This window comes from Neodothiora populina (assembly GCF_041146345.1).
Source record: "Neodothiora populina strain CPC 39397 chromosome Unknown canker_contig_12, whole genome shotgun sequence".
NCBI lineage: Eukaryota > Fungi > Ascomycota > Dothideomycetes > Dothideales > Dothioraceae > Neodothiora > Neodothiora populina.
Window position 1 is genome coordinate 945,617 of NW_027191404.1, and position 21,154 is coordinate 966,770.

General features: G+C 50.6%; 6 protein-coding genes across 6 annotated transcripts; 4 read left to right on the forward strand and 2 right to left on the reverse strand.

The window, feature by feature from the left end:
* Nucleotides 1–334: 334 nt before the first annotated feature.
* Nucleotides 335–2,488, forward strand: AAFC00_001020 (uncharacterized protein; the record flags this gene model as incomplete). Its single annotated transcript, XM_069340153.1, has 1 exon — nucleotides 335–2,488. One exon carries the CDS (start codon nucleotides 335–337, stop codon nucleotides 2,486–2,488), a length of 2,154 nt encoding a protein of 717 aa, XP_069203622.1.
* A 1,927-nt stretch (nucleotides 2,489–4,415) lies between these two features.
* Nucleotides 4,416–6,205, forward strand: AAFC00_001021 (uncharacterized protein; the record flags this gene model as incomplete). The annotated part of the gene is made up of 4 exons (XM_069340154.1): nucleotides 4,416–4,485; nucleotides 4,595–4,926; nucleotides 4,986–5,577; nucleotides 5,631–6,205. 4 exons carry the CDS (start codon nucleotides 4,416–4,418, stop codon nucleotides 6,203–6,205), a joined length of 1,569 nt encoding a protein of 522 aa, XP_069203623.1.
* Nucleotides 6,206–8,627: 2,422 nt separating this feature from the next.
* AAFC00_001022 (uncharacterized protein) lies at nucleotides 8,628–9,586 on the forward strand (the record flags this gene model as incomplete). The annotated part of the gene is made up of 5 exons (XM_069340155.1): nucleotides 8,628–8,757; nucleotides 8,811–8,845; nucleotides 8,901–8,963; nucleotides 9,024–9,093; nucleotides 9,147–9,586. The coding sequence occupies 5 exons, from the start codon at nucleotides 8,628–8,630 to the stop codon at nucleotides 9,584–9,586; spliced, it is 738 nt and encodes a 245-aa protein (XP_069203624.1).
* Nucleotides 9,587–14,782: 5,196 nt separating this feature from the next.
* Nucleotides 14,783–16,137, reverse strand: AAFC00_001023 (uncharacterized protein; the record flags this gene model as incomplete). Its single annotated transcript, XM_069340156.1, has 6 exons — nucleotides 14,783–15,122; nucleotides 15,198–15,298; nucleotides 15,350–15,638; nucleotides 15,696–15,834; nucleotides 15,885–16,044; nucleotides 16,102–16,137. The coding sequence occupies 6 exons, from the start codon at nucleotides 16,135–16,137 to the stop codon at nucleotides 14,783–14,785; spliced, it is 1,065 nt and encodes a 354-aa protein (XP_069203625.1).
* A 1,048-nt stretch (nucleotides 16,138–17,185) lies between these two features.
* AAFC00_001024 (uncharacterized protein) lies at nucleotides 17,186–17,937 on the reverse strand (the record flags this gene model as incomplete). Its single annotated transcript, XM_069340157.1, has 4 exons — nucleotides 17,186–17,464; nucleotides 17,567–17,615; nucleotides 17,668–17,723; nucleotides 17,773–17,937. The coding sequence occupies 4 exons, from the start codon at nucleotides 17,935–17,937 to the stop codon at nucleotides 17,186–17,188; spliced, it is 549 nt and encodes a 182-aa protein (XP_069203626.1).
* A 466-nt stretch (nucleotides 17,938–18,403) lies between these two features.
* Nucleotides 18,404–20,360, forward strand: AAFC00_001025 (uncharacterized protein; the record flags this gene model as incomplete). Its single annotated transcript, XM_069340158.1, has 2 exons — nucleotides 18,404–18,746; nucleotides 18,808–20,360. 2 exons carry the CDS (start codon nucleotides 18,404–18,406, stop codon nucleotides 20,358–20,360), a joined length of 1,896 nt encoding a protein of 631 aa, XP_069203627.1.
* Nucleotides 20,361–21,154: the final 794 nt, after the last annotated feature.

The following is a 21,154-nucleotide window of genomic DNA, read 5'->3' on the forward strand; positions in this document are numbered from 1 at the left end:
TCGATTAGACCAGCCCTGACCTCATCGCCAAGCTTTCCGGCAAGGCTGCCGACCCCAGGAAAGACAGAGGATCCACTCGATGCTGTCAGAAAAAGTTCAAGAGGCAGGCACGGCATATTCGTGTCTTTTATCTTCTGATATTTTATTCTGAGGTGCTGTCTTGTTTCTTTTCTGACTGATCGAATATCTTCTAGACATCTGGCCGCAGGCTCCGTCTGAATTTGTGCGGTTTTTTTCTTGATACTTTGGTTTGATGGAAGATTATCCAGAAAGTCCACGTCCAGCGAAGAGAACTCGCATAGAACCCGAACAAGAAGGAGCAGATCCGGCCACAATGTCGGTTGCGAATACTCCGATTGACGACATGGGTGACGACCTATACGGCACACCATCTGCCGTCAACACTCCAAACCAGAACGGACACCCTGCTTCCAACTATCTGGACGCAAAATCCGAGTCCACTGCGCAAAATGGCCAAGCATCGTCTGCTGGTGCCATACCAGGCATCCCAGGCTTAGGCATGTTGGCGACCGCAACCAGTGCTGCTGCGACTGCTGCTGTGACTGTCGCCCCCACCACCACCGGCTCCGTTGATGGACCAGCTCACTCTGCAGAGCCAAGGACGGAGAAGGAGGAGGGTGATGTCGCAGATGTGCAGATGCAGACGGCTCCAGCACAACCCACCTCTGAACCCACACCCGCAGAGAAGCCCCTCCTGCAAGACGGACAAGAGACGGCTGCCGCTGGTGCTTTAGCAGCTGCACCTAGCGCGGACTCTGAGATGAAGGAAGAGCAAGTCGTCGAGGAAGCAAGCAACACCACAGCCGATCCTACTGCTGCTCTGCTCGACCTACTGGGACAAACAGACGATGTCGTTCCCCCAGAGCCTTCACACTCAAAGGGCAAGCAGCCCGTCGATCGAGAATTCATAGAGGCAGCCAAGGCGCAAAACGGCAACGAGGAGGCTGAATGGCAATACAACACTTCGGACGAGGAGTCTTCCTCGGATGATTCAAGTGACGATTCGTCGTCTGAAGAGGACAGCGATGATGAAGACTATGAGATGTTGGATCCTGCTACAGCTGCCAGAATGCTCATGGAAGACGCTGGAGAAGACGACGATGGTGGAGACAAGGCATCCAAGAGTCAGCACGTGCGAACAAAGAACGAGAAGCCTCCTGAGGTGGTCCCCAAGCCCGACGTCACAGTCACAGCAGACATGAAGATCACTGCCCTCGGTGCTGTGACAAACATCGTCGACAACATGATCCTCGTCAAGGCAAACACTTCTGGCGAATACCAAGTCCTCGAGTCCGGCTCCGTTCTCTGCATGGAGAACAGAGAGGTCATTGGAGCTGTCGCTGAGACACTCGGCCGTGTTCAGGAGCCTCTCTACGTCGTCGCCTTCACCAAGCCCTCAGACATTGCTGAGGCTGGAATTATCGAGGGCTCGGACATCTTCTACGTTGACGCACATTCCACCTTTGTCTTCACAGAGCCTCTCAAGAACCTCAAGGGCACTGATGCATCCAACCTCCACGATGAAGAGCTTCCTGAGGAGGAAATGGAGTTTTCCGACGACGAAGCTGAGGCTGCCAACAAGAGAGCGAAGAAGGAGGCAAAGAAGAACAGAAATGCCGACAAGAACCCACAGAAAGCCGATGTTGCACAGCAGCCAGTGGTGCAGCCTTATACCGGGGGAGTTATCAACTACGACGACGAGCCTGATGAGGCATACACACCTCTGGCACGCCCAGACAACTTGCAGCAGATGCTGTCCCATGGCGCGCCAGTCGAGGAACGTGCGAGACAACCATTTCCTGGTCGCGGCAGGGGTGACCGCGGCCGAGGACGAGGACGGGGCGACAGAGGTAGAGGTGACAGAGGGAGGGGTGGACGCGGCGGCGGAGATGCTGCGAGAGGCGGCAGGAAAGGACTTTCCAAGTCTTATCCGGACAACCACAACCAGCAATCACCAAACACATATCAACATCAGCCCCTGCCTCAGAAGCCTGCAGCGCCGCAATCGTGGTCTGGAAGCCAGCCTCAGCAGTCTCCCTTGGCGTCTGGGGCCCAATCATCCGTCCCACAGTTTGGGCAGTCGCAGATGCAGTTCTCTCAGCCACAGCCGCCACAAGCTCACCTACCTTTCCAACCACCACAAGCACATGCAAATGTACCCATGGCTTGGCCTCAGATGGCCAACCCGCAACAGTACCAGCAGTTCCAGCACTTTTTGAATAACTTCAACGGTCAAGCCGGACAGCAGCAGCAATTTCAGTTCCCGCAAGTGCCTCCACCCACACCCGGAGGTAGCATCCCTGCTGGAGCATTTGTCAACCCTACCTTTTTCCAGGGTCAGCAACAGCCATCACCGCAGCCGCAGCAGCATTACAATCATCAACCAGTTGCCGCACAAGGACCGTCCCCCGAAGCAGTCCAGGGAGCCCAAGAGCTCTTGCGCAGACTCGGCGGCCAGCAACAGTAGCACTAAGGACTTGTCTCGGACCTAGCAGCATCAGAATGGTCTCAAATTAGAATAGCCAATGTCAGCTTTGTAGAAACATGACAAAAGCAAGTTGTAAGGATGTATGTAAAGCAGTTGGTCAGCATGCGAGTGTAGTAGATCTCAGAAACACGGGAATATCGTTGCGGCTCATACGCCCGTCCTCATCTCAGTCGCCTGCAAGCTTGACCATGGTGAGACAAGGGCATTACATCACTGACGATCGATGTGAAGGAGAAATTACAGTACATGCCCATTAAAGCCTGAATGTGATATTTCCCTATCAGCTTGGCTGCGTTTGGCTTCACGGCTTCATTTGACTTATTTTATGCTATTGCTGTCGCCAATGCAACAACACGCCCGGTAGACCTCGGGCGGAATGCGTGATGCGCTCGGCATTCGTCCCAAATAAGACTGCGCCAGACTGTATAACGAAAATAGCTGTGCAAATCGAGGCGAACTTCTGGGCGTTGCTTTGGTCGCGAGATGCCACGCAACAGACACGCGACCACTCACGCGAGTCGTTGCAGTCGCCCATGCGTCCAGGCCTCTCTACCATGTGGCCACGGGGAAAGCAATTACAAAGATCTTACCGCAGTGTTACAAATCGCAAATGGTGGACAGTTTACCAAGATCTCTCCAGCTCACGCGACCGTTTCCTCATCGGATTTCGTGGGGAGAAATCAAAACGCATGCTTTCTTGGCGTGAGCCTCCTGCATGAACATGTGTAAGTTGCATATGCTCATCCAGGCTCGATTAAAGGTGCCCAGGATAAAGGCAGATCAAATAATGGGCAGTCTGTGGCTCGTAGAGTATCTTATGGCCAGCCGCGTCGGTCGGCATCGTCTCTGAGGTCCCAACCGCATGGGCGGCTGCGCCTTGACCTCGCGCTAGAAGGTCCCTTGCCGAAAGTCTAGATAAGGTCACCTCTCGACGAATGAGCTTGCTTGCTGTGACATCTTGGCATAGTAATTGGAGCCTCCAAACGCAGGGTGTCATGCTGGGCGTAGGGCTCGCTAGACTCTGTCCGTACTAGTCTCGAGGTGATATGTGGTCCGACCTCGCTCACATCGTCTTATGTTTTCTCATTGGTTACATCCCGAAGATAAGGAATATACGAAAACCGCGAACACATGCATCCACAAGAAGAAGCCACGCTCGCGGCACCCCAGAACGCCAGCTCGTCATATAACCGTCTAATGATCGCAGATTGCGGAGATCTCAAAGACGATGGACCTGGAGAAATATAGCTCGAATGTGGTCGCACAAGACCATCCTCCTGGCCGGGGAGACGTACGATTAGACATCGGTTTTTGGTGGCGCATGGCGGAATGCTTGTTGCATGGGACTGAATAGGGCGCTCACAGGGTCCTTGTAGGCACAGTTAGGCACATTTCCCTTCGAGAACAAGCAAGCACAGGCGATCCGTCTCGATTCGCGGGCGCGATGACATGAGAAAAAAGCATAGAGAACTCCAAGCGCTGCGCCATCCTGATAACGCACACTGAAGTCAGTTTCGATGGGCAGATCGTTTGACGTAGCCGAAACGCTTTTGCTCTTAAAGTGTGTCCGTTCGCGTCCGCTAGACAGATGACCCAGACTCGTACCCTTGGCCACATTGACTCTACTCGCACTTGATCCATCAGTGCGCCCGTTGGTGCCGCACACTGGGCATTTCTTGTAGTGGTTTCTATTACTTTATAAACATCAATCACTTCCCGACTCCCCCCGGGAGCTTTTGTATACCTGTCTGTGGTCTTCGCAACGTCCTTTCTTTTTTCACTTTTCTCAGCCAATCTCAAGTCCATATAATATCCGACGAAAAAGCCTCTCTCGAGGTCGAGCTTTTCATATATATTTGCCCAATAGTCGCGACAGACTCTCGGCTCGTCGATCAAAACCGCAACCATGTCGTACTCATGGGTTGGACCACCTACAGAGTTTAATGGAACTAATTCCGATATTGGCGGCAATTCTCGTACGTCTGGCCCTTGCGATTTTCGACATTTGCAGAATGCGTTCATCAATCATTCCTTGCTCTGTGTATGAGATCTAGATGTGCGGATACTTACTATCGAGCGATGTAGACACCGAGAACTTGAACCAATGGTTTCAATCTGGCGACCAGGCCTACATCTTAGTGGCTTCAGCCATGGTGCTAATCATGGTACCGGGACTTGGATTTCTCTACTCTGGACTTGCGCGAAGAAAGTCCGCCCTCAGTATGATCTGGGCTTGTATGGCGTCGTCGACTGTCATCACATTCCAATGGTACTTCTGGGGATACTCTCTTGGATTCAGCAGCTACGCAACGAACGGATTCATCGGTGACCTTAAGAAGTTTGGACTCATGAACACGCTTGCCGCACCTTCGCCTGGTTCCCCTCTCATTCCTGACCTGCTATACGCATTCTACCAGGTATGTTTAACGTGCACAGACCTGGTCACAGAATTATAGCCGCTTACAAAGTCCTACAGATGCAATTCTGTGCCGTCACAGCAGCCATCGTTGTGGGTGCCATCGCTGAGCGTGGTCGCCTCATCCCTGCCATGGTTTTCATTTTCTTCTGGGCCACCATCGTCTACTGCCCCATTGCATACTGGGGCTGGGGTGCAAACGGTTGGGCGTTCAGCTGGGGTGTTCTCGACTATGCTGGAGGTGGTCCCGTCGAGATTTGCTCCGGTATGTCTGCCCTCGCTTACTCCATGATTCTCGGAAGACGCCAGGAGAAGATGATGCTCAACTTCCGCCCTCACAACGTCTCTCTCATCACTCTCGGTACTGTCCTCCTCTGGTTCGGATGGTTGGGATTTAACGGTGGTTCTGCTTTCGGTGCCAACCTCCGCGCCACTATGGCTTGCTGGAACTCCAACTTGACCGCCATGTTCGCCGCGGTTACTTGGGTCCTCCTCGATTGGAGACTCGCTCGCAAGTGGTCGATGGTCGGCTGGTGCTCTGGAACTATCTCTGGCTTGGTCGCTGCCACTCCTGCTTCCGGATTCGTCACCCCCTGGTCATCCGTCGCCCTCGGTATTGTTACCGGTATCGTATGCAATTTTGCAACCAAGAGTATGTTCATAGTCCTCATGAAGCTACAAAGATAAAAACTAACCATCAAATAGTCAAGTTCTGGATCAAGATTGACGACGCCATGGATGTGTTCGCTGAGCACGGTGTCGCTGGTATGATTGGACTTTTCTGGAACGGCATCTTCGCCGCCTCGTACGTCATCGGCCTTGACGGTGTCAACACTGGAGCAGTCGATGGCGGTTGGATCGAACACAACTGGAAGCAGATGTACATGCAAATTGCTTATATCGCCGCCACCACCGGCTGGGCATTCTGCATCAGTGCTCTCATCGCTTTCATCATCAACAAGATTCCCGGACTTCACCTCCGTGCCAGCGAAGAGGCTGAGCTCCTTGGCATGGACGACGACCAACTCGGCGAATTTGCCTACGATTACGTCGAGGTCCGCAGAGATTACCTTGCCTGGACACCAGCCAAGGACCAGCCCGACGCTGCCGACCATCAGATCCCTCAAGGCGAGCGCCACGGCATTCCCGCCCACTCACAGATGCTCGAGGGCAAAGCACCCAGCGATGCCAGCAGCAGCGGCCACGACGGCAACGAGCATACTGGTATCGGCGGCGACCGCCACGCAGTGGCCTACGAGAAGCGTGAGCGCGAGGGTTAAGCTGCTCCGCATGCCTTATTGATTGTTGTAATGTCTTTCTTGGGAATCTGAATTGTACTAGCTTTGCGCGAGACGGAGGAGTCTCTTTCAGCGCGAATAGGGAGCCGTTATGTTACCGACGCTGGACATCGGAAGTGACGTTCGAAAAAACCGATTGATTCCCTGTCTTTTTCTCTCTACAAATCTTTCTTGTTTACTACCACCATATACCACCATATATACTGCAGCTTTTGGGTTTTATCTGCGTTTTCATGCTCTTTGGGACAGGCGAGGAGGGTTCTCGCGAACAAAAGGGGGGGGGGACTTGGAGCGGGCAAGGGGGGAAATGGCTGAAGATGAAGCGATGCTGGATATATCACACTATTAAATGCCCATACGCTGTTCGATATTCTACTACCTTCTGCTCTTTCTATCTCATGAATCCTCGCAGATTTATTCTTTGTTGCAAGCTTTTTTGCCCTTGATTTCAAAAGTCATCTGAGATACTTTACTGTATGAACGAGACCTTTTCTTTCCATCCCTGATATCTAGCTCCGGAGATGCACCACTCTGCGCTCTGCATGCATGCATCGCACATCACCTCCACTGCCCAGCCCACCGGCCCTCTGGAACCTCAGCAAATCTCAGCAAATCTCAGCCAGCGTGAATTCCAATAGACTTGGCTATACTACATAGACGACAAAGCAACATCTGGAATCAGAAGAAATGACAGCGCATTTGCACCAAAGTACTGTCCAACCCTACAAAGATCTTATGGGTAAGCCCGCAAGGCAGCCCCCAGGCCATCAAGCAAACAGTCTGGCAATCTAGATCGCGGTCCCTTGTTTTCACTGCACTGATGCTGATGCTGATGCTGATGCTGTCACGTCGCTGCCGCCCGTTACCGTAAGACTTGATTTGGCCTAGCCATAGCATAGCATAGCATAGCATAGCGGTGGCAGTATATACGCAGTTTCGCTGTCCAGGAGCATGTATTTCTCGGATCTATGCGGAAGAAAATATTGAGAGATAGATATGGTAGATAGAGTGAGGTTAAGGTACTTTGCGGATGATGATGACGATGACGATGACGGCCTTTGGTCTTCAAATGTGGGTTTTGCTGGATTGGAGGAGGATGAGTGCACAGGCGTATCGTGAGCGATGGGAGGATGGATTACGGTGGGTAGATAGGTGGGTAGACACAGTATTTATGATACAATCAAGGCTCGGTAGAGTGGAGTGCATGTAAGCTGACACGATCAAGGTATGGTATGGTACCTCGTGCGGGCTCAGTAGGAGATGAGAAGCACTCGAGCACCGATGGAATTTATCGACTCGAACTATGAGAAGTGTTTATACGGTGAGGTATGGAGTTGTAGGCGGAACTATGTACTGTACGATAGGTATATGCAACATGAGGATAGTACAGTAGTGTGACTAGATACCCCCATCCATACATTTTGTAACCTACTAGGTAGTCACAGTACTTTTAGAGAACCTTCGAGATTTACAGAACAAGGCGATATGAAGAAAAGCAGTGGTTATGGCTCTTGCACTTGTTGATCCCCAGGCAACTGTAAGGCAGCAGGCACATGTAGCAGCCATGAAGTGCCAACAACCTACCTTAAGCGATCAACATAATGATATAGAAGTTACTTAACTCCATATTAGCATCTCTTAACCCCGAACAAAAGCAAAGCACGGAACCCTGCAGGCTAACCGTTCGTATGCAGGTCGCTAGGAAAATCCCAATTGTGTCTGACATTGAGGCCGTTTCTGATTGGTCGCAAACTTGGGGGATTCAGTAACCTTTGCCCGCACGCCGGCTTGTCGAGTACAATGTCTCCAGCGTCATAGATGTATCGGGGAAAAAAGAGCTACGGGGTTGAGGTTTCCCCACTTTGCTGGTTTGGGAAGGACGATACTTTTTGAGATATGGAAACACATTAGGTAGGTAGGTAGAATAGTATCGACAGTCATTTGTGCTTCGCAATGATTCCTTGACTAGTATCGTGAGGAGAGTTTGGTATGCGGAAGTGGACAACAATAGGTCAAGTAGTGAGCCTGTGTGTTCCACATGTTGTGTGCGACATCGACACAAGAAACGGAACAGAGATGGCTGTCGGGGTCGGAGGGGGGCTCATCTTGCCTTACTAATCGCATATCATCCCGTATCTTGAACTAGGCGCCTAACACACCTGTTCGATTATATTATCTACTATTGTACCGCACGCGCTGCAGTAGTATTCATTGCACCATATCACCTCACCCGTCTTTCTCTGCGCCTTACCTTCTCTTGCCTTCCCACTGTCTTCTCATTCGTACCTCTTCGCTCGCGTGTTTCTCTTGTCATTTGTATAGGACCTGTGGCAAATAGCTTATACCGCATCTCTCACTATCCTGGATAGTCTATTTGGCGCGGAACAAGGACGTGAAAGCAATCATGTCTTCTGATACAGAGAATCAAAACAGTGTGAGAGACGGCGTAGTGGGCGAGGAAGAACCGCTTCTTGGTCACCAGGGCGATGCCCAGCAGAAAGAGGGAAGACCTTTATACTACAACTTCATACTCGGTGAGTCGAACATTGTAGCACAGTCGGTCGAGCTCGCTGACGGTACATACTAGGCACGGGTGTTGTCGCACAAGCTGGAGCATGGATCGTGAGTTGCTCTATATTTCACAAGTTGCTGGTATATCAGGCTGACATAATGATAGCTCGCTGCTATTGTTTGGGGATCTGTATTTTCTAATGATTTGATGCTTTTCTCTGCGCATCCGGTTCGTTACGATGATCTTAGCTCTTTGGAAATGGCAGAATACTGACGAAGTCCGCTACAGCTGCTCAACTCTGCTGCGATCCTTCTATTCACACAGGGTATACTCATCGTGCAACCTACACACACGAAAGGTAAGCTGCAACACCCTTCAACCTATCTTGACTTGTCTAATCAGTATGTCAAGAACAAAAACGCAAGGGCACCTGGGCCCACGCCGGGATCAATGACGTCGCTCTGCTGACCGCCATCGCCGGTCTGGTCATCATCGAGTTCAATAAGTTTGCCCACAATGGCACGCACTTCGTGTCCCCTCATGCCATACTCGGTCTCATCTCCTACATTCTCTTGCTGCTCCAGGCGGTCGTGGGTTTCACCCAATACTTTGTGCCTCAGATCTACGGCGGCGAGGAGAATGCGAAGAAGCTATACAAATATCATAGAGTGGGAGGCTACGTCACCTTCCTCGTCATGCTTGCGACAGTTGCGGCAGCGACACAGACCGACTTCAACAAGAACGTATTGAAGATACAGCTGTGGGCCGTCATCGTTGCATCTCTAATTACACTTATTGGTGTAGTCCCGAGGATCCGCCTGGCAAAGTTCGGATACCTCGCTGGTCGGTAATAGTTTTCGAACCATGAAAGAGAAGGAATGGTGCGCCAGGGAGATTCGATGATATAGCCGAGATGTCGACAAGCGAGCCAGCAAAGTCTACGAGTTGGTGTGCAAACCGACAAGCCCAAACAGCGGACAGCGGCGAATGGTGTAACATGAAGAGCAGTAATGACGATATCAGCTATGAGAATGTGAACGGAGAGAAGCGAACTCGGGCAGGAGTGGGCGTGTGCGACAGGAACACGCGAACGTGAGACGACGAATCGTGACTTCAAAATTGCATGCGGAAGAATATCCAGTGGTAGCGACGATATTTGTTTATATCAAGAATGGTAGTATAGCACGCCAAGTGGTCGTGGAGAACAATCAACAATGACAACAAGCTTGGCTGGCTGTTTATAGTACAGCGACATGTTCATATGTACACCCTTGCGAGGTGGTTGCGAACGCGCTTGATGATCACCCCAAGAATTCATGTGGCTTTTATCGTGCGATCACCATTGCACAGGTTCACTGTACGGCAAGGCACATCACTCTGGATAGACGGTAGGTTTCCCATGGTCGTTTAAGCTTAGAGCACGGAAATTGCTTGATCGATCCGGGCCGGCGCCACGGCGTTCCTCACTGTCTAAGGTACAGTGACTGTACCCTACAACGTCTCGAGGTGGGGGCTTTTAACGGTCTTTGCGTTCTTGTGCTTGAAATGCTGCCACATCTGTTACGAGCGCAATGGGCAAGTGATCGCGCATCCCGAGTGGTTTCCTGTGGTTCTTATGGTTGTCAATTGTTGGAGCTACTGTGCCGTACCGCTGTCCAAGGTCTTGTGTCAACCCCTTCACTCTGCGCTGCTCTCCCGTGGTGGATTCCTGCCGGCTCTTTCGCATCGCGTGTACGTGCATGTGTGAGTGAGCGAGTGAAAGCGTGTGTATGTGCTCTTTCTCTCCTGCAGTGAACGAACGAGGTGAGGGGGACCCCTGCATCTTAGCCATATGCAACCCCCATAAGGAGTGATTACCTACCTCCTTCCTGACCAGCCCTCTTCTCTCTCTCTTTTCTTTTGATTGTTTCTTGGGCGTCGTTCACTTTTTTTTTTTAATCTTTGCGCTACTGCTGCTTCTATCTGGCTGCCATCGCTATTGTCTCTCATGCGACAGTTTCGAGGATTTGGCAAGGGGGTTCTTCGCTGAGACACTATAATGGCGGCCACTCTCGATGAGGCTGCGCGTCCGGCGACACCTCTAGATTATCATCGATTAGATAGTCTTCGCTCCCAGGATGCTGTCGTCCTTCCCCCTTCGATGCCAACAACCACAACAGGTTCCCCTTCCTCCCCGATTGGCAGACAGCCCTTTCAACAGCAAATCCAACACACGCTCCCGCAAGCACAATTGCAATCGCCGTCGTCACCGTCGCAGTCTGAAAAAATCATCGACTCTTCCACCCCTTCGACCCCGCCGAGTCGAGTCGTCCCCACCTTTCATTTCGCTCCTGACAACCAAGTAAAGCGCGACTCTGGCATTGACCACTCGACCTCCACGTCGGCCACTGATCATTGCTCTCCCCCACCTATAGCAGCCTCACCCCTGCAATACGCTAATGTGGTGAGGGAGCCACGCAGTCTACCCTCTATTTTTGTGCATGATGCACAGCCACCCAAGAGCAGCAGGAGTAATAGAAGTTTCTTCCGAAAGTTCTCACGGGACGCTGATGGTCTTCCTGCGCCCGAGGAGGAGTCTGCTGATGTCGCTGCCAATTCTGGACACCGCAAGATTCGCTCCTTCCATGGCATAGACCTGGACATACCCACCGAGACCGGATTCGAAGACCTGAACCAGCCAGAGAAACTGCAATTCTCCAACAGAGGAAGCGTTCTATTGAACGGCCACAAGCTAGCTGCCATGGCCGATGCTAACTCTGCTGCCGATGCTGATGCTGATGCTCAGACTGACGGGGTCAACCACGACGCCCAAGAGACTGTCTCTTTACCTGATGCATCCAATATGCCTGCTAAAGGTACCGGGCTGAAGACTGGACGACGAAAGCCGAGCGTGCATCTATTGCAGGCTGTTTTGCAGGGCTCGCGTGTCTTGTCGGCTGAGGAAGTCACCTTTTCAAGACGTGTGCGCACCATGTACGAGTATGGTGACGAGAAGGCAGCCGACTGGTCTGTCTCGGATACCGAAGTGCCATCATTCATAGCTAGTGAACATTCGCCCATCCAAGAAGAGTCCTTCGAACGCGACACCACCCCTGAGCCAGATGCATCTGCTTTGGTTATTGATCACCCTCGTAAACGTCCGCAAACAACTGGTCGCACGGCATCCGCCAACAACCCTGAGTCCAGGATGAGCTACATTGCTCGTGAGCCAAACGAGCGGGCTGGGGGCATTGAAGACTGGAACGGACTCGATTCTCTTCCGCCAGGCTCTGTAGACAGATACGGCTTCATCAAGCCCACACGCGTCAAGTCGACTGACACCGCTAGTGCAAGCTTGGCCGCTCCCGATATCCGTCCAGCCATGCAGCGTGTCAGCACTTCCTTGCAGATGATGTCTAACAATCCACGCCAGCCTAGACGGGGTATATTCCGTGGCGCATCGGTGTCTTCCAAACGCTACTCGCGTTCGCTACCTCCAAGCCGTGCGGATAGCAGACACACATCCCGTACTACAGCGAACAGCATATACAGCTACAGGTCTAGCCACAGCACCGTCAGAGTTCACAACCCTTTCCGCTCACGAGAGAGACGGATCCTTGAGGAAGCTAGTGATATGCTCACCCTGCCTGCAGATCTGGGCAACGTGAAGCAAGTAGACAACGATGTCTATCACGATCATCTCCGACGTCGCGAATGGGGTCGTGAGAAGAAATGGCACGAAATGGCTCGTCGAGTCCCTTCCGACCAAAAGGGTGGTGGCATGAAATTCGACTTCGACGTTCGTGATCCCAAGCTCGTAGCACGTACCTGGAAGGGCATCCCTGATCGCTGGCGCGCCACTGCCTGGCACTCTTTCTTGTCCACATCTGCACGCAAGCGAGGCTGTGATACAACCGATGATACACTGATCCGCCTGTTCTTCGAATATCAAGAGCAGAGCTCGGCCGATGACGTTCAGATCGATGTCGATGTACCAAGGACTATTAACATGCACGTCATGTTCCGGCGTCGCTACCGTGGTGGTCAGCGTCTACTGTTTCGTGTTTTGCATGCTATTTCACTGCACTTTCCAGAGACTGGCTACGTGCAAGGTATGGCTGCGCTTGCAGCAACCTTGCTGTGCTATTATGACGAGGAGATGGCATTTGTCATGCTCGTTCGCATGTGGCAGTTACGCGGCCTGGAGGAGCTTTACCGTTCTGGCTTCGAGGGTCTCATGGCTGCCCTCGAGGAATTCAATACGCAGTGGCTGGCCAACGATGCTGAAGTATCTGAAAGGCTGATTGACCTCGGTATCGATCCGACCGCCTACGGCACCCGCTGGTACCTGACACTCTTCAACATGTCAATACCTTTCCCTGCTCAACTCCGCATCTGGGACGTCTACATGCTCCTCGGAGATGCACCCAGATCGCAGCTCTCACATGCCTCCACCGTGTCGGTTAACGCTCCTACAAAGCAACAGAAAGGTCGCTTTGGAGGTGCTGACCTCAGTGTCTTGCACGCCGCTAGTGCTGCCATTGTCGAGGCCATGCGCGTCGTCCTCCTTGACTCGGACTTTGAGAACTCGATGAAGGTCCTCACGTCTTGGGTGCCCGTGCAGGACGAAGACACGCTTATGAGGGTTGCACGAGCAGAGTGGAAGATTGGCATGAGGAACAGGCGGAGAGAGGGTAAAATCATGAGCTAATGGGTTTGACGATTATGATCACAAAAAAAAGCAAGCCGCAATAATACTCTGATCAGAGCTGATCGGCGGGAGCACATTCACGCTCACGCCACTGTCTATCGACTCCACCGGATCAATTCTCTTTATTTTTCTTTGCTGTTTCTTGCCGATACGGCGTTTTCTTTTCGTCTCGGTTTTGTTTTGTTTTTCGCATCTGTTTCTGCTATTGTCTACGCACGATATCCCCCAAGGTTGCTGTATCTGGCATTTTTCTTTTCTGTTCTGTACTTTTCTTTTCTGATGCACATGCACAAAGGATGCCATGTCACATAGGCTCCACGGCCACAGCAGCTTCTTTTCTTTGAAACTTTTTCATTTCTCGACATGGGCGCCTGTACCTTCGGTCTCGACCGGGTTTCCAACGGAAGAGTACGGTGGACTACAAAAGCTTCTCTCCTTCTTTCGGCTTCATACCTGTCATGGCTCTGTGAAAGGCTAGTCACGCACTCTTTTTCCTTTTTTTCTGCCTTTCGAATCTCCTTGATCTGTGCAGGAGAGATACTGTTCCTGCGAGAAGGAGGTCTGAAATATTTAATATAAGATACCCCCTCCCTGAATGAGGAAAGTGGAGAATCAAGGGAAGCGATTAGTGGCATGAAGAGCAGCAGCGGCAGCAGCGACGAAATAGTCAAAGAAGCACATGTTCTTATTCTGTGGCTCTGTCTGTTCGTCTGCCTCGCTGTACCACTCTTTTTCTTCTCGGTGTTCTGTTTCTTTTCTCGAGGACTATAGTTGATGAAACATAGTTAACTTTTAATCTGAACTGCAAACCATACAGCCAGCCCTTCCCTTATTTTCTTTATCAACACTGTGCAGTTGTGTCATCTTCGTGTTTCGTGATTCCTGATATCCGATCGGGTATTGCGAGTTGATATGCCTTGTTCTTCCTCGCAGTATCCGCTGTTAGCACAACCACCCCATAGGGAAAGAAAAAGGAAGACCATCTTGTTTCCACATCTGATCTACGACTAGCCATACACATCTTAGTCCCGTCCACAAGACGCCAAAAACGAGATACTGGGTTGTGGATGTCTGGAGGGCGACCCTGGTCATGAATTTTAGATACATAATTCGATCCTAAGTTGCTGCCGGGGGGAGCATGTGTGATCTTGCAGGTTGTTTGGGCCTTCTACCCATGATCTCGCAATAGAAATGGTGGTGTGGAGGCAAGGGACATCATTATATCGACTGAATATTTTGATCAAGTCTGGTAAACAGTGCAAAAGAACCATGTGATCATCATCGACCATGGCTTGAATGTCACTCCAAAAACCATCGTTCAACAAACCCGGCTTCTCACTTTTGCATCATTTTCATATCAGACCATCCTCAACCCACTCTTGTCCTCGACAGCATTAGCATACCCCTTCTCCATGGGCGGCGCTTTCTCCCCCGAAATACCACTCTTAGTCAGATGCAGACTCAATCCCTCCTCGCCGCCCTCGTGCACGGCGCCACCTTTAGAGATCTTCTGCAGACTGTCACGCATGAGAATCTCGTAGTACGTCGTGGCGAAGATGGTCGCGGGCACGTTGACCAGGATGCCGATCCAGCTGTAGTTCTTGTAGCTGAAGGCTTCGCCGCCGAAGAAGATTGCCGCTACACATCTGCAGCCGAGATCTCTGGCTAGGTTCGTGGAGATAGTGATGTCGGCGAAGCTGGGAGGGTGAGTTGCTTGTTAGTTTCCCTGTTACCGCAGAGCAGACGTTGAGCAAGTCACGGAAGAGTCTTACCCCATGATCATCGCGCCATATGAAAGACCGATGGCGAATGGAGCTCCGGCAGGTGCGACGAATGGGTTGGCTGGGTCAAGAACTGCCCAAATCACAACGCCCTAGAACACAACCATTAACTCTATCCGGGATCACGGTAGACAAGGACGTACAATGTAAGAGTCGACGAAAAACTCGATCACGAACAAGTATCCTAGGCTTTGGTACGGATTGGGAAAAGAGGCAAATATACTTGCCGGACCACCGTTGAAGACCATAGAAGTAGTTCCTTCGGCCTTCAAAGTAGCTACATAGGCGGAGATTTGCTGGTGGTATTGCCCATAGACAATGAGACCCGCCATGAATGATCCGAAGATCTGTGCGAAGATATAGTAGGGCACTTTCTTCAGAGGGAAACCCTGCCAGATCGCGAAATATATGGTGACTGCAGGATTGAAATGGCTGTCATAATAGGTCACTGCCCAATACTGCAACAGTCAAAGAATGTTGTTGACTTACCCTCCCGAGGTAGCGGCACATGTGATTATGGCGAAAGCGATGCCAAAGGAATAAGCAAACGCGACCTGAAGTAAACTCCCGAAAGCGGCATCTGTTTTGTTGAGGAAGAAACTTGCAGTAGCTGCAATGCCAGGATAGACTAAAATGGGTCAGCAAGTGACACCACGGCAGGCTAGATTGCAGTCTTACCATAGAAGAATACTCCTGTAGCCTCAGCTGCCATCTCACGAAGCCATCGCGGTCTTGCATGCTCGAAGTCGAGCTTGCGCTGGCTTACTACCTTTGGTGAAACAACATGTCTTTGGAAGTGCTGCTGGACTGCTTCCGTAGCACCCAACTCGAGGTCGTTCTATGGTCGAAACATCAGTAAATTATCGCAGCCATCACTACACGATACTTGAGCTACCGTTCTCAGCCTTTCAATATGGTCTATATCTGCCATAATGAAGCAACTATCGAGGGTAGGACAAAGTCTGAAATGATTTCAACGACAAGTCTAAATGATTGTTTTCAAGGGTTTCAGACTCTGCACATCTACTTATGAGTGAAGGAGGGGTCGGCGAGGTGCTTGCTTTTAAGTTCTTCGGCTTGGTCAAATGGTAGATGCATTGTCGAGCGAGAGCATGGTCGTGAGCCGTCCTGACGATAGCCGTCGTAATAATTAATAATACAACAGCAGCACAATGCAACTGCATACTGTTCAGCGCCACGTACCATACATGGCAAGGCTGGTACGGATTTCTCGGGTTGATCTTGTGAAAAGTCCGATCAGTACGGATCATGATGGATGTGTAGCAGGGGGGTGGAGACATCATGTTGCGATCACGTCCTGAGCTACTTGTACCGTACCCTGTAGCAAATGAACTTTACCCGCATCTTTACAAAGGCCCTTGGTGAAGTCTGTTTGAACGAAAACCTACCTGTATACTTATTCGGTGATCTACTGTATCAATCAACTCTCTGGTCGATGTTGTAGATGCTGATAGTGGGAAACATCCAGAGCTTGATGCGACTTTGATACTTGTCGAACCCCGCTCCAGCAGGAGCAAGATACTAGCATACCTTGTGCGATTACTCAATACCGTCAAAAGATGTGGCAGCAGTCGGCTATCCGGATGCATGTCTGAGCAGATGCTGTGCGATGTGATGGAAGAAAGAGGCAAGCGCATGGGCGATCGGCAGCCCCAAGCGTGGGGTACATGTGCTGATGAACTGGTTCCCCGTGGGGTTTGATATCAAGTGCGGCCCCCTCTCCGAGTCATACATACACTTGATGTCCATAGATCCATAGTAATGTCATGGTGTTCCTCGGCAAAGACCGCCGGTCAAATGTTTGCACCGACAGAGACACCTGCATGTCAGCATAATAATGTTACAATGCAAGTCGCCCTGTAGTTCGAACCCCTCAAGATAGCAAGACTGCAGTACGTGGACTGTAAAGTGGTGATCACCTGCAAGGCTGCGCCACCTTGCGACAGCAGCTAGAGTACTCATTCCTCTTCATCGCTCGTCGCCTCGTGATTTTTCTTGCTGTACTTGAACTCCTCAAGCTTGCCTGCAGGCTTTGGAGGGTCTGATGCTGTTCCACCTTCATGACTCCCCTCAGCTTCGTTCTCAACGTTAGCTGAAGATGGTGCATCAACGACAGCAGATGGAGCGGCGCCATAATCGGGTCTCGCTATGTCTTCGCCTTTGTCCTTCAAGCATGCCTCCAGTTGTGGCAATAATTCAATGATAGCGTTGAACTGCTCTACAGAGAGACTGATGCCCTGGAGCATGAAGTCAGTGATGCTCAGGCTTCCAAGATTAGACAGCTGCGATACGAATGGTCTGACGCCATTGCATATCTTTAGTGGCTCCGAAGATCATACCTTCTTGCCAGGAAGACTCTTGCCATCCTTTTCATAGTACTCGCGTATGCTGTAATATGTTAGTGTTGAGCACATGCCGAAGAACCATAATTTAAGCATACTTTACAAGATGCGCGTTGTTATAAGTCGAGAGTGTAACTCGGCGTTTCGCAGATAGCTTTGATGACTTTAGTATGAGATAAAAATTGAAAAGTGACTACACTCACCTCCCAGTATTCATTCCCTTCAGCGTCCTTCTGCAGGTCTTTTGAAGGAGCAGCTTTCGTTACCTTGGGTTTCTTGGACTTAGGAGCATCCTCCACGAAACCATCGTCCGAACCGTACTCTTCTACTTCCGAGACCCGTTTACGCGACTTGTATTTTGGAGCCATATTTGATGCAGAAGACTTTGTTGGATGCGTCAGCCCAATATAGAGCTAGGGCTTGATAATGGACAGAATAGATTTGGGTTTCACGGGTATAACTAGTCGGCTAAGGTTGTGTAATGCTTATATTATTACTGCTCTGCCGTACTAATGGTGAGTGATTCTGTAAAGTGAAGCACGCGATCGAAGAAGACGCGAAAGACTGGTCGACGTCAGCGCCAAGGCCGTTCATTGTGAACGAAGTTGAGTGGAGTGGCAAACAAGTCGATTGTTCAATTAGTATTATTGGCAACATTTCCAGGTGTGTTAAAAGTTCTCCAAAGATATCACACGTCCCGGTCGCTTTGACAGGAAATATGTCTATTCGACCAGCGCATACGACTGCTGTTGGGTCTTTCAATGAGCTCTAGATGTAAACTTAATGGATTGTCATGAACCACAAACGCCAAACCTTGATGAAAGTAATGGCATCATGACAGATCAAGACCCATGGAATGACACAACTACCACGGCCGCAAAAGGTGACCTTGAAAGTAATTATGGCTCAGAACTAGGACCCGAAGACGAGGCCGCACTCTCTGCTCTCCTTTCACAAACCGAATCACAATACGGGGATATACGTGATTTAGCTTCAGTTCGCAGAAATGGGGCATACCCTCTGCTTGACGGAAGTCGCGTGGCGACGTTCGATGGTGCATCCGAGGAGCTTGTGGATGAGACCGGTGTTACCTTCACAATTTTGGCGTTCGAGAGACCTTCTCGTGAGGCGTCGGTCGAGGTTGAATACGACCCGCAGAATCGCATCGCTTTCTCCCGTACGTGGCCAAGCACAAATACATATATAGTCACTGACGTGCTGACCATAGCGGATTGTAGCAAGGTCAGCAAGCGCTGATGCTGTACTGGTATCGCCTTCAGGTGACAGTCAAACTCCTCTAGAAGTAGTGCCGGAACCCGAGGAGCCCGATCCATTTGATACACGTTCTCCGTTGGAGCGTTTCAAATCGAAAAGGCCGCTATCTGTCACAAACATTGTATCGCCAGCTTGGTGCGAAATGCAGTATTGGTATAACTTGACCAGGTATGGCCGCGTTCGTCGCACGAAAGCAATGAAACAAGGCTCTAGTGTCCACAAAGTCATGGAAGAACAGTCGACCACACAATTACCTGTTGAAGGGGTCAAATCACTAGTCAAGAAGGTACTGCAAGAAGAGCTAAAGACAGCTGTGACGGAAGAAACTCTTTCCACGGTGGTGAGAAAGGTCCTTGATAAGGAGAAGAGACCTGCTGTTCCTATCGATGTGGCTGCTGGGCTCATACACAAAGTCCTGAAGAAGGAGAACATTGCACCTGTCTCAATTGGTATCGTCAGCGAAGCATTACATAAAGCACTGGGCGAGAAGATGCGCATTGCCGTGCCTGTGGAGGTCGCGACCAAGGAGGATGCATTCGGCCTACGTATCTGGAATGTGATACATGCATTGCGTACACTGAGAGCGACAGGCTTGGCTCGAGAGATTGAAGTGTGGGCTGAAGTCGAGGGCGAAGTTGTCAATGGCATCATTGACGAACTTAGCTTTCAATGTCCCGATGACGAACTCGAGGCCAGACTCATGGAAAAGAAGGAGCGCACAACGGCAGGAAAACGCAAAAGAACATTTTCAGTACCCACAAACCAGGCTACACTTCAATCCTTATGGCAAAACACCACTGCTGGCAGCGATGAAGGGGGTTCGTGGCTGGGAACACTGCACCAAGCTCGCACAGTCTATCTTGCTGACATCAAGACTCGCGGTTCGGTGTCGGTGCCCACCGGCGATGCTGCCCTTAGACCTACTGTCATGCAGTTGATGATGTATCATCGTATGCTGTCTCTTCTTGCCGCAAATTGCGTGCCAGCTCAGAAGATCTTCGAGCGCTACAAATTGGACAACGCAGCTCATTTCAGTGACAGCTTCATGGCTCAGATGAGCAGTCTAGACACTCTATCTGCGGAGGAACGTATCTCTGACTTTGAGATCGAACAGGATGCTATCGATGAGATTCTTGGTCACAACACGCTGGAAAAGCTATGGACGCTGATGACATCAGAAATGGCTCGCACAATGCCTTTCTCCAAAGACAAGAGCGTTTCACCAATTGGGGATGTACTTCGGGTCGAATACCGTGCGTCACGAACCGGGACAGTCATCGGCACGAAAACATTTGCCTACGATGGTCCTATACTTGATGCATACTTGCAGCAGATCATGGCATGGTGGAAGGGACAGCGAATGCCCAAGGGAGTCGATATCGAAGAAGCGTTCAAATGTCGCAGCTGCGAGTTTGTAGAGCGATGTTCTTGGCGCAAAGACAAAGCTGATCAGCATCTCAAAGTCGCAAGCAAGAATAGACTGAGAAGGCAGGAAAGGTCATCCAGTCAGGTGTGAGGAACAGACCCCGGCGCAGCACTAAGCTTCAGCGGTCCACTTGTGCCTGTTGCATCATGGTTACACGAAATCATCGTTTAGATAATGCCTTATATGAGGTTTTGGTATCTTCACGCAAGCCCTTGGTTCTAATAATATCCTGATTCACTTCAGAAACGTCGAAACAGATACCTCATGAGGCGTCAGCCGATAATAGATATAGACAGAGTGCGTGCATCACCAAACGAATGGCGATTTGTATTTGAAGCCCGGATCTCTGATGCCTCTGTTTGGCAATCCTCTACTATGGGACAAGGCCAAGCGACCTCTTTGCACAGCTTCATGATGGCTGTTTAAGAACAAATATCTTGCGCACGCCTGTAACGAAGGCTTAGTCAACCACAGCTGACAGGCTAGAGCTGCGGGTCGCATGTTCATGCTTAGCCATGGTGCTACTCCTTTTATGTCCTCCTTCGAATGTATAGGTAGTACTGGACATTATAGTGTGCCAGAGTATGCAGATTCATTTCATAGGAGGTGGTGGTGCAACTCTTCAGCCAAAATTTCCCCAATAACCCGAGGAATGTAATCAGGACGATCTTGTGGCCTGCCCTTTCATCATGGCAAATGCCGATCTATCTTAGCTACCTACCTATACCAATGGGACCCAGCGTGTCATATCTGTGCCGTAGCCCGATATGCGGTATGGACCAGGGCAGAAAATTCATGCAAATACTGCAGATGAATAGAGCCCCTTTTCTGAACTGACAAGGATATTGCGGTTCTTGTTGTTGATAGAATTGCGGGTTCAACGG